The sequence below is a fragment of the Stegodyphus dumicola genome, chromosome 7 (assembly GCF_044657685.1).
Source record: "Stegodyphus dumicola isolate Sdum_Otavi_A_Nest chromosome 7, ASM4465768v1".
Lineage (NCBI taxonomy): Eukaryota > Metazoa > Arthropoda > Arachnida > Araneae > Eresidae > Stegodyphus > Stegodyphus dumicola.
In genome coordinates this window covers 76500686-76513564 of record NC_140774.1, presented here as the reverse complement: position 1 = coordinate 76513564, position 12879 = coordinate 76500686, and the positions used below count along the sequence as shown (strand labels likewise).

The 12879-nt window shown below is 32.7% G+C and overlaps 1 protein-coding gene across 3 annotated transcripts in view; it reads right to left on the bottom strand.

Annotated features, from left to right (window-relative positions):
* LOC118195371 (mitotic spindle assembly checkpoint protein MAD1-like) overlaps nucleotides 1–12879 on the bottom strand; it is a 126349-nt gene that overhangs the window by 82684 nt on the left and 30786 nt on the right. For all 3 annotated transcript variants that reach the window (XM_085820492.1, XM_085820491.1, XM_085820493.1), the window contains one exon: nucleotides 1724–1776. In XM_085820492.1, coding sequence (XP_085676618.1) covers nucleotides 1724–1776 — 53 coding nt within the window. The remainder of the gene's footprint in view (nucleotides 1–1723; nucleotides 1777–12879) is intronic.

The window sequence follows — 12879 nt, the reverse complement described above, 5'->3', positions numbered from 1 at the left end:
ATTTAACTTACTTTCCATTATAACAAGGTATTTTGCCCTGTAATTTCCATTTAGTTTTGTGGAGTTTAACATGTCTCAAAATAAAAAACTGATGCATAGTTTTTGATTAATTGATGATAATGTGATTGTCCATGGTCCATGATTAAAGGGTTTTCAGAGCTTTATTCATATTACTCTCAAGTTGCTGTTTCTGTCTTTGATAGTTTGATGCTAGCAAACATGCTCACTTGGATATCTAACTAAACATAAAAAGTGTTACTGTCACATCCTCTAGAAACTTTTGAACAAAATCAAATGCTTTGTTCTGGATGTCTTTTTCATTTTCTTTCATAAGAAATTTGGGTTAAATTACTTGGTAAGCATCAAGAACATTGTTTATACCTTAGAAACAATAAAACTGAGTTCATAAAGTATCCTTCATTCGATAAAATACAGTTACCCTAAAATAAGATTCTGGATTTTTTAATCACATGTCTGCATAATTCATCTTTTTTTTTTTTTTTTTTTTCTCTTTAAATCCTACTGTGAAAAACTCTAAATTACTTAAAGCCTAAAAAATCTCCGAAATGACAAACACAAAAATCTCCAAATTTTCTTCCCATTTTATAAGCTAGGCATTCTCCAGTACTCCATATGCTAATAACAGATCTATGATTTCAGTTGCATAGACTTTGATATTATGTTTAGGAATACTAAAAATTTGCATTAACCCTCTGATTGCTCAATTTGCGGGCCAAAATCGCTTCTTCTTCTTCTTCTTTTTTTTTTTTTTTTTTTTTTTTTTTTTCCCCCATATTTTGAATCTATATATATTGGAGAATTGAAAAATGCAATTTTTCTTTCTAGAAAATATTTTTTATATAGATTTTTATCATGAAAAACTAAATTGCCAGAAAAACCAATTTCAGATGTTATCACCAAAAAAAATCTTTTTTAAAATAAATTTCAGTCGAATTACAGTTAATTTATATTTATTGCATAATATAAAAAAGTAAAACGTATAAATTTAAGAAAATGTAAAGTGCTGAGGGAAAAATAGCTTAGAAATGCAGTTTAGTACGACAGATTTCAAAACAGGGGTCAAGGCAAAGTCCAACTTCATAGTCTTTGTACCAGATTCAATGAATCTAATTAATAAGCAATCTAATTATTAATCTAATCAATAAATCTAATTAATAATTCAATAATTTAATTAAATAATCAAGATAATCACTGAACGTTTTCTAGCAGCCATTTCTGTAAGAAAAAAGCGGCAAAAAGTGAAGTTTGAGCGCTAATATCACGTGCCTTCAAATGTCGCAATTTAGTGGACAACTAACGATATCTGTTAGCTAAAATGTAAACTAAACTCATAATGCTGTATATAATTTATTTCAATGGTTAAACAGAGGGAAAACGGGACGCGCTCCTCAACAAAGGAAGAAAAACTCTATGCCTGCGGAAATTGCGGGATGAGCAAAATTTGTTACATTTGAGTTGCCCGTGGAAACTGCGGGATGATCAGCCAGAGGGTTAAATAACTATGAGGAGGATAAATTTTTTTAGTTACACAATTTTTTTAGTTAGAAAAGTAAAAATATAAATATTATTAGATGTTAATTTTTTCAATTTTTTAAAGTAGAATCTCATATACAAAAATCAATATATTTTTTCCTCCTCATTCAGGGCCCCACACTGTCCAGTAGTAGTTACGACTCTGAAAAGAATATTAAATTCATTTTACCTCCCCAGTTCAGAACGCAGTTTTCGCACAGTTTCTGTTTTCTCACTTTTTAGCTGGAAAACGAAAAAAATACTTAATGATACATTAAGTTTTACATGCAGTTATATAAAATGTAGAGCTATTTTTTAAATTCCCTTACACAAGAAATGAAGAAAAAACTTAGACCTTTAAAAATTGGCAATCATGAGAATGATTAAATTATCATTCTCAAGATTAGATAGGAAGAATTTTATAAAATATTCAAAGAAATCAGTAACAAAGTTCATTCTTTTTAATTTTCACTTCAGTTTCTTTTGTCCGTGATTTAACTTTGCCATAAAGTTTAAAACTTCTAAAAATATATTATTAATAAAAAGCTATACACATTCATGTTAAATATAAAATAAATATCTTCTTTCAAAAACCATTTTTAAAAATACAGTACAAAATCTAAAATCCTAACTCGTTGGGACTTCAGTAATTCCAGATTTGGGATTTTTTCAAGATATTAGATCATCAGTTTAAATCTGGTAAGATGACACATAGAAATTATAAAAATAAAAAACATGAAATAATCAAGCATGTATGATCTTACCAGAGTCAACATTTGTAAAAAGAAAAGCACAATATTTATTTGTTTCCTTTAAAAATTTCCTTTAATTTATGTTGTTCAATGTGCTTTGTTTATTATGCTAATACTTTCTCTTTAATTTTTTAGAGGCATAATTTTTTGTTCAGTTACAAAACTCAATTGTTCAAATCCTGTAAATGCTATGTTGGAATTCCCCCTAAACTGAAAATCAAAATTCTTTCTCAACAAACTTTCTGTCATTTTCTTCATTAACGATAGCAATATTTTCTGGATTTAGAAACAAATTACAGTCAAAAGTTGTTAATCCGAACTCGTCGGGACTTCGGCGATTCCGGATTATAGAACATCAGTTTAAATCTCATAAGAGGGCATGCAGAAATTCTAAAATTAAAAATATGAAACCGTAATGTATGAAATAAAGAACAATTACGATCTAAAGGGTATCAAAATTTACAAAAAAAAAAAAAAGCTTAATATTTATTTGTTTACTTTATTAAACATTTCTTTCAATGTAAGTTGTTTAAGTTGCTTCGTTTTATGTGATAATACTTTCTCTTTAATTCTATAAAGAGACATAATTTCTTGTTCAGTTACAAAGTTCCGCTGTTCAAGTCCCGTTAATTGCTGTGCCGAGAATACCGACTAACTTGTCAATCGAAATTTTTTCGTTTTCACTAACCTCTCTGTCACATTCTTCATGTCTTTATCCATTTTTCGCAGCAATTCCACTTTCTGTTTGTTGGACATCGAAACATACTTTCGTTTTGTAGATCCTTTGGAAGTTCCAGCATCGGAAATTCTATTTGACATAATCGAAAGTTCAAGTTTACTTTTATAAAATTGCTCTTACAGTCTGCAAAAAATAATAAGTGGGATCCAATTCGAAGATTATGGAACAATGCAATCATTAACATTAACTGAAATAGATAATTAGATAATTTTAGCTTACACCGTCCGTTATACATTAAACGCGCAGGCGAAAACGTATTCTGCACTTGTGCGCAGTAGTCAAGGTCTTACGCGCACGCATAAAACGCCTGTGCGCATGTGCCAACGCGGCGCATGCGCAGAAAGTTTTTAGCTTTGAGGTCCGGATTATAGATCATTCCGGATTATGAGTGTCCGAATTAACGACTTTTGACTGTACAAATTTGCCTATTCATTAGTTGATTGATAATTGAGGCATCATTTTCACAAGGAAAAATTTCTGTTTTAGCATCTCCATTTATTACCATTTACCTACATTTCTATCTAAATTCTATTTAAATGAAAAATTCTGCCTTCTACTTCATTCAAAATCTACATCAGAATAAGGTTATTGTTTTACCTAATTTTAAAATCATACTAGTTTAAGCCCGATCTGCGGCAAGGCTACTGTATAAGGCAAGTGCCAAATATGCTTTTATTTTGCAGACACTGCTACAGCTCCAAAGTAAATCTTTTTTCAATATAAATGAAAACTGAAACTCTGGTTTTGATAAGATACCTGTAATAATAATAGACTAAATATACTAAACTGGATCAAACTTGAAAGTTGAGGAGAGCACAATTAACTGAATCTAATTTTTATATAACCTAGTTCTTTTTCTTCTCCACCCTATTATGCCAAACCCCTTCCACCCCCCCCCAAAAAAAAAACTTTAAAAAAAAAAAAAAAAAAAAAAAAAAAAACCTCTATGAATGAAATTCTACTCTAAACAAATATTTCTTAGCACTTCACTTACTGTTTAAATCAGACAGAAAAAGGTTGCCCCCTCTCCAAAACCAATAATTTTTAATGTGTGAAAGTAAATGAGAAATTAGTATTTTAACACTTGATTTTACTTGCAGTTTTGACCTACCATCTTACTGGTTGACATATTTTTCTCAATTTTGTGCTGCTACTCACTAAACAGAAATAGAAGGACCTTGGTTGCTGCTCGAGATCATATTCCAGCACTCTCTCTAGAAGCCACAACCTCCAAACCTGGATGCCAGCCTTCTTCTCCAGCCGAACTTACTCGTGTGCCTATCAGATCGTCTTTTCAAGATGCATTGACTTTATCTGAGCAAAAAGTTCCTTATTTTTTCAAGTTCTCTTAAGAGAATATCTGAGCAGGACTGTCTTAATGCATAGGCCCACTGGGCACTTGTCCAGGTTCAACAGGGTTCATAGCCACATTTTAGTTAAAAAAATAAGCACCTATAAGCACTTTTCAAGCACATTTTAAGAAAAAAAAATATGCACCTGTCTAATTACATCATACACAACTGCATAACCTTAAAAATTAGACTTGTAATTTAAAATATGAGAAAGAGAAATGCAGTATTTATTAAGAGAGAATAAGCATTACCTCAACCATGAAAAATAATTGTTTTTTTTTTTTTTTTTTTTTTAAATAACAGTTTAATTTACAGAACTAGTTTACAATGAGAGAAAAAAAAAACTATTCAGAACTAAATTATATTACAAGATTTAATGATGAAATTTCAGTTCAATATAGAGAAAATAAATAATAATAAGGCATATTTATTGTATTCGCTTGGAACCTAATGATAAATACAATTTATTTTTCCACTCATATTGATATTTAAATAATTTAAATCTAAATTCTGAACATTTTCTAAATTTTCATTGTATATAAGTTTTCCCTTAACAGAGCAAGCAAAGTAATTTAAGTAAAAAAGAGGAACATTTCTGAAATCAGAAGACAGAAATTTGCTTCATGCAGTTATCCTTTAACAATAAAAGCTTAACTAACCCGCATACTTGGAAATTGGCAAATATTGGACAGTCGAGCGTAACTTGAAAAAGAGGAGTAGAGGGGGATGTAGACTGTAGCCGCTCTTTACATTTTCCCGCTAAATAAATGCTTTTGACATTTCGATATGTGCATCATATAAAACATATATGCGCAGCATATAAACGGAACTAAAAAATATTCTGCTTAGCAAGCACAGTAAAACTCTTTTAAGTGTTCATAAACAAATCTCAGACTGAACATCAAAATTAAATTTTTAATTAATTTATCTCTGCAAAATATCGCAAACGTTATTGCGCAATACGTGAGCCGTGATATTACGCAATCGGAATCAACAGCTGCTGGTATTGGGAGAATAAATAACTAGGGTGTTTTTCATTCTAATTTTCAACAGATGGCGTTAAATTTCCGGAATAGAATCATTCTTCGCTTGGGTTGGTAGACCGCAGAACTTTTAGTCCTATTCAATCCAGATAGGAAAGTGACCAAAAAAGAAAGAAAAAAAAAAGGTCCGTTGCTTGTTTTGCAGCGAATATTCAAGATTTTGCGGAGAAATTATGACTATTTGATTACTTTCCCTTTATTTAGCCATTCCGAATATTATTCATTAGAAAGCTAATATGTGTTAAAACACAACCATTTTTGGAAGTTTATTATACTTCAGCAGTTACTGCAACTATGTTATTATAAACATTCATACATATACTCATAATATAAGCATAACGATCATAATAAACACGAATATGAACTGACCAAGCAGAACGAGAATGCAAATTTTTAAGATCTTGATAGAAATTCAAACGTGTGTAGTATTTGGGTGGGAGGAAAAGAATACTGAATGTACCAGAATTTTCTACTGCTTTCCCAATTCTTTGACCAATAGAACGACGGGCTCCTATTTGTACTCTTCATGCACACCAAAGGTTATGTTAATGCAGAGAAAGGGGGAAAAGTTGTTTCCGGGAGTATGATTCACCATCTGACATTCCATATTAGGAAGAATTGTTTATTTAGTTTCGGCTTTGGTACGGGGAAAAATAGCGCGTTTATTAAAAAAAAAAAGCACTAAAAGCAAAAAATAAGCACTAAAAACAAAAAAATAAGGGCTTTAAAGAAAAAGTAAGCACCTATAAGGGCCTTTATATTTTATTTTCAAATATAAGGACTTATAAGCACTTATAAGCACCGCTACGAACACTGTTCAAGAGCATAGGGGACCCACACTAATCCATTTACATATAATTTATACTTCATTTCTGTTAGTGGTTATAGATACCTCAGCACTAGCTCTCCCAATGCTGTTAAGATGACACCCAGGAATCTTCAACCCGTCAGATCATCCATGTGTTACGTTTTTTTCTGGCACCAGTTATTATGTTATTTTCTTCCTTCACGTTCGTACGGGGTTCGTGTAGATTTGGAGTGAATAACGACAACAGCACTTGATGGAATATTGAAACACACTTTATTGGCCGGTATTAATCAGGACAGCTCCAAAGTCACGTTTTACAGTCGTCGAAGACCTACTATACACTTGCTGGAACAATCAGCAACACAGCCTTCAGGTTATCAGGCTATAACGGTGGAGACAGCTTCACTGCAAAGCACCAGAGTATAGCTCCTGACTCTGCTCGGTCATTCTCGGAACTCCACGTACTCTGCACGCTACAACTATAGAATACACTCGACAACCCACTCAGCACTTGCTGCCCAGCTGTCAACTCGATCGACTCCGCACGGACTAACTATCTCGCAGTCTGACTCTCCGCATACCAGCAGGTTTTATATAGATTTTGGCTTGTGTTTGAGAGCATTCTGGGCTAAACCAGCCGCCAATTTTGTCGTCAAATGGGCGATTTCACGCCAAATGTGGCAACCCTGCCTTCACTTGCTGTTTTATGGCCAGGGGAAGCTATCCTACCACTCCTGGACATTTCGTAACACATGAGATAACTCAGACAGCTGTAAAGAACTGTTAAGAAATAGCAGCTGAATGCCAGTTTTAATACAAGTATCTATCAATCATTGTATCGTCATTAAAGTGATATACAGGAATCCCATCTAATTGGGCGAAAAATAGCTTTTACAGCAAACCTTCTTTTTTCTTTTTTATTTATTTCTTTTTCTTTTTTACTGTTATATTCTCATTTCCTAGACTTTGTAAGAGAAAATGCTGGTGATCTGGAGATTTGGATATTAGGTCATGTATTCACCCCCCCTCCACTGATAGAATAATTTCGCCTCCCCCTACACCTGAACATCTCAGATTCGTGGCAATGATGATAAAGCTTAGTTAGCATTCACTATGCACTATTGGCAATGTATCACGAGTCTAAAGACCTGTTGTTCTGCTAAAATTTGTCTTGCTTCTATCACATGCTAGTGAAGTTAAGCCTGAATTGCATTAGTTATTATACTTACACCTATTTCCCACACATGCACAAGGATTAGCTGAGTCTCAAATAAATAAATTCTCACGTACACGTAAGGCTTGCCGAGGGCCGCTGCTAGACATTTTGAGACTTGGTGCTCTATGTAGCATTTAAATTTGGCATCAGAGTTCACTGACTATGTTCTAAGGATTTTGCCATCCTTTAATTTTTTTGCTCGGTACCTTCCTGAATTCTAAAAAGTTTGCCTTCCCTAAATTTTGTCACCAGGTGCAGTCACACCAGGTCTGAGCTTATTTGAATAATAAATCAGATATTCTCAATTCAAACAGTACTAAATGTAATCTTTTGGCTTAGTTATCATTAACAATATCTACTTTGTGCAAATTTAAAACAATTTCTGTTAAATTTCTGCTCGTCAATACACTCAATGCTTAGCAACAGAGTTAGTCAGCGTCAAAGTGAAATTAGGAATCGCGACTCTCCATGTGTTTTATTACGAAAAAATATCAAATGTGAGAGTGTAAAGCATAAAAATATTGTTGGTGATCCAGAGGTCTGAATTCTAGATCCCTCCAGATTTCGAACTTTGCACTGTAATTGGTTTACACATTTAATTAGACTGTATATTACACAAAAATATATAATTTTGAATTCTTTTTTCATATCAATAACAAGGACAAATTAAAAAGGTGCAGGGAAACTGAAATTCTGCAGATATTTAGCACTCTGTGGAAATAAGTAATAACAAAGAAATTAATTATGACCACAAGAAAATCTTTCTAATACATATATTTTTATTGTTACTTTTAAAAAAAATTATAATTAATGATATAATGTGCAACAGAATTAATCACAATGTAAAACCACACTATTTTTTTTTTTTTTTTTTCATATTGTTCAAATTTTCTATAACATGAAAGTGGAGTATCCGGTCCTCACCTCAATGCAGAGGTATCACCGAAGCCATAGGCCAAAAAGTTAACTAATTATACAGCAAAAGCTAAAGAGTAACATCAGAATTTAAAGAGAATTTAGAATCCTAGTGATAAATTTTGAAGTCTTCTGACTAGAGGATGTGTTGGCCTCACCAACATCTTTATTAAGAATTAGATACAAGTTTTAAATTGATTAAATCTATAATACAATATTATATATAAATAAAGATTACAATCAAGTTTGAGATAATATTATCAAGTAAGAATATAATGTTACAAAGGAAAAAGATATATATTCCAAAAATACATATTTTAATGATTTTAATCATACAAGAAATATAATAAGTCAAGCACAAACATTTTATACATATAAGTATTATGAAGAAAAATAGATTGTATTTTCATTGACATACAGAAATTGCATGAGTTTTGATAGTTGAGATCGACCCTTTTCTAATAGAGCAAGTTTACAAAGTAGGTTGATATTCAGACTTTGTGGAAATAGCTCTCTACGTCTACTATCCAAGCTAGGGCAGTCTAATATCATATGAAGTGCATCCGCGGAGTCTAGACCACATGAACATCGACATTGTGATTCTTTTATCTATTGAAGTAACAGGGAAAGGCTTCATGATTTGATTGATGAAAAAATCATTAAAGTGTCTCCTTTCTGAGACTTTAGGAAGAATTTTAAAAGTGGATCTGCCTGTATCTTCGTCTTGCCATCGACATTGCCAGAGTACGAGAGCTTTCTCTTTGGCTTTACGCACTATGGTGCTAATTGGGATCTTGCGGTTGATGCGATTGGAAGATGAAATTCCATTCTTTGCTAGTTCATCTGCTTTCTCGTTACCTCGGTAACCACAGGGTCCACGTATCCAGTGTAATTTTGCTTTGGTGATAAAGAGCAGCTTTTTAACTTCTATAATTTCTGGATTTAATATATCGAATTTTGCCAGAGATTTTAGTACTGCTTGACTGTCTGTGTAAATCTGTGCTCTTTTCTTATGTGTTCTTAATAATAATAATTTTCTTATGTGTTCTTAATTAACCATAATAAGGCCGACTTCAACACTTGTGTTTCCGCTTGATAAACGGAACAATTTTTGTCTAGTTTGTAAGATTTCTCTTCTTGCAAAATGCCATTCCAGTACACACAGAAGCCAGCTCCTATACCTTCATCATTTTTTTATCCATCTGTAAATAATTCAAGATCTTTATTAAGAGGGAGATGGTCATCCCATTCATATGTCTTTATTCTAGCTGGGTGAGTATACTATTTGCTCAGCTGATAGTCAAAATCTTCTTTGGGAAAGTTAATGTCTTCGAAGGAGAAGTCTGACCATCCTCTTTTGGTTCGTTGAATGGCACTTTCCTGGTCTAATTTAATATCCAAAGGGATTAGACCTGCCAATATTTGTAGTGCCGAAGTTGGAACTGTGTTATAACTTTTAGTCATGGCTAGTAAGGCCACCCTTTGAATGGTATTAGCCTTATTTCGCATTTTTACTGTAGGTGGATACCACCAAAGTGCACATGCATAAACTGCTGTTCTTTCTACTGCTCGTTTATATAATTCTTTTATTACTGCCTTGGACAGACCTGGTAGTTTCATAAGGTTATTAATTATTTTACATACCTTTATTTTCATATAGTCCAGATGTGGAAGCCATGTTAGGCACTCATGACACCAAGATATTTTTTTGCTTTTGGCATTTGATGGTTATATTTCCCAGTTTTATCATTGGGGCAGAGTATGCAGAGCCCCTTTTTTTGGTTGTAAAAAACATTGAACTAGATTTTTCTGGTGAGAAGCTGAGCTTGCTTAAGATTGCCCATTCTGATATTTTATTTCAAGGCATTATGTGCTCTAGTTTGGATCTGCTGATGAGTTGAGCCCGTAACAGTGAACAAAAAAATCATCAGCATAAGCTTGAACTTGGACTCCTTCTCCATAATCGATTCTCAAAGCTGTATTCATCACTACATTCCAAAAGAGGGGTCCAGAGTTTGAACCCTGAACGCATCCCTTTTCCTGGGCATGGTAGTATTGCTCATTATTGGTTTCATAAACAATTTGATGGTTGTCCAGCATAGATTCAATAACTTTATATATGTTAATTGGACATTGAAGAAATTGTAATTCTTTCAGCAGGAAAGGCCACCAGATATTGTTAAACACACTTTTTATGTCCAAGGAGATGATATTCGTATAGCAGTTTTTCCTTCTGTTATCTTCTACAGTATATATAATATCTCTTATAGCATCCGTTGAACAGACGCCAGCTGTAAATCCATACTGTTTTTGGCTTAGTTTGCCATTTGAATATAAATAGTAATTTAGCCTGTTTGTAACCAGTTTATCGTAGACTTTGCTCCATGTATTTAATAGACAGATTGGTCTATATGCTTCTGGAAGTTCTGTATTTTTTCTTTCTTTTGAGAAAAGAACAAGCTTTGCTATTTTCCGACATTCAGGATATATTCCTCGTCTTAAAAGCTCATTAAAGAGTTCAGTATGCAGATTTGGATTAGCATAAAATGTTTCTAAGATTATTTCTTTTGGAAGATTATCCAATCCTGGAGCTTTTCCCGAGTTTAATGATTTAATTGTATATTCAACTTCCTGCATAGTGAATGGGAGGTCTTGTTTTGCTCCATAACTGCTTTGGAGTTGGTTTCTGACTGAAACATGCTTCTGAGAATCGAGTGATATCGTTTGGGATATCATAGATAATGATTTTTGGAGAGCGTTTTAATGGTCTCACTATTTGGAGTTCCTTCTTTAAGTCTGGAATGAAACTTATTTCTTTTTCTAATATTTCTAAGTCATTTTCTTTATTTGTTTCAATCAAGATTCCTCCTTTCGAGACTTGTTTTATTCTTTTAACTCCAATGTGGAGTTTAGAAGGATCGATGGATTTAAAAATTTTCTTTTTTACTGAATCAGATTTACAACAAAATTCAAATTATAAACGGGATGTACTTTTAAGACACAAAATAATGATGAATATCCTGTAGAAGCATACAGAACACTCCAAGTTATACTATTAATAGAACCAAATAATGCTTTTAATTTCAATGCATGAAGCCTACACATAAAACATGCTTGATCAAAATCTTTTCCATTTTTATTAAGCAACTATATATTACTTTAACAGATCAAAAAAATTCTAATAACCAGGCAGAATGTTAGACACTAATAAAAATTTAATTAATTATGTCCTTTTACAACTTGTATATTTCATGTATTAATAATGTGTATTTGGTTTTCAAAAGATGATTAAAAAATGGTACTTGCATATTAACACAACCAACTTAGCAGAAGCCTCCAAATTTTCAAAATAAGCCAAACTCTGGCAACCATGTGCATAACCATTCTGGTAATCATGTTCATAACAATCATTTCAATCAAGTAATGCCACCATTTTTGTAGACGTTCTTTTTTCATCTGAACTTGGAATACCAAGTTCAGATGGTTTTTATAAGCAAACTGTGATATTTCTTACCTTGGTTTTAAAATATGAGTTTGTGGAATTTGCCAGCAATGGAAGAAACTGGAATAAAATTTCTGCAGGAATACAGAACTTTGCTGAAAATTTTCCAAAAGGAACAACGAGGAAATGTTTTTTCTGGATAGCCACTATTTACGAGGTTAACATATAACTGTGCAATTGTTTGACATTTTTTAAGCAAAAACAGATCACTATGCACTTTGGGAGAAGAATAATGTAAAAGAATTATGGAAAGATTTGAAGAAGAATGTAAGTGTTTCATTTTTTTAATATATCACATAGTCCTTATTTAATATTTCAAATTTGTATTTTAAATTGCTAAAGTATATTTTCTTTTCATATGCTGATAATGTTTACCGACATATGATAAATATCAGTAGTTTGGGAATCTTTTCTAAAAAAACAGAGGGCGTAAAATCACCAACTTGCACCCAATAAGTAGCTTTTACCTTATGAGGCATTTTCTCCCTCCTTTCTGCATGCCCTTCCTGGTGTAACAGTAGCACACTCCGCATATTCAAGAGGTCCAGGTTTGAGTCCTGGTGAGGGTGTTGGCCTTTTTTTACAACTCCCGCTTCAAAGCAACTTTAAAAACTTTGCAGTGGCATCCAAACTAAAAGGTGGTGGATGACGATTCTTCACCAATAGGATTTGGTGAAACCTAATTCCCAGTCGCCCTTTAAATGGGGCGGTATATAAGGTATTTTCTCCCTCTTTTCTGCATGCCTTCGTAGTGTAACGGTAGCACACTCAGTGCACATTTGAGAGGTCCAGGTTTGAGTTCTGGTAAGGACATTTTCCATTTTTCATGTCTCCTGCTTCAAAATATCCTAATGACTTTACAACCTTTTCATTTGTAAAAAATTGCCAGATTGTGCCAAGGTGGTTACGTTACTATGCAAAAATTAAAAAAGCCCAAAGTAAAAGTAGCTAAAAAATAAAAAAAGCCTGCAGAAAATTCAAAAATAGTGATTTTCCATAAATTTTTCACATAAAATTAA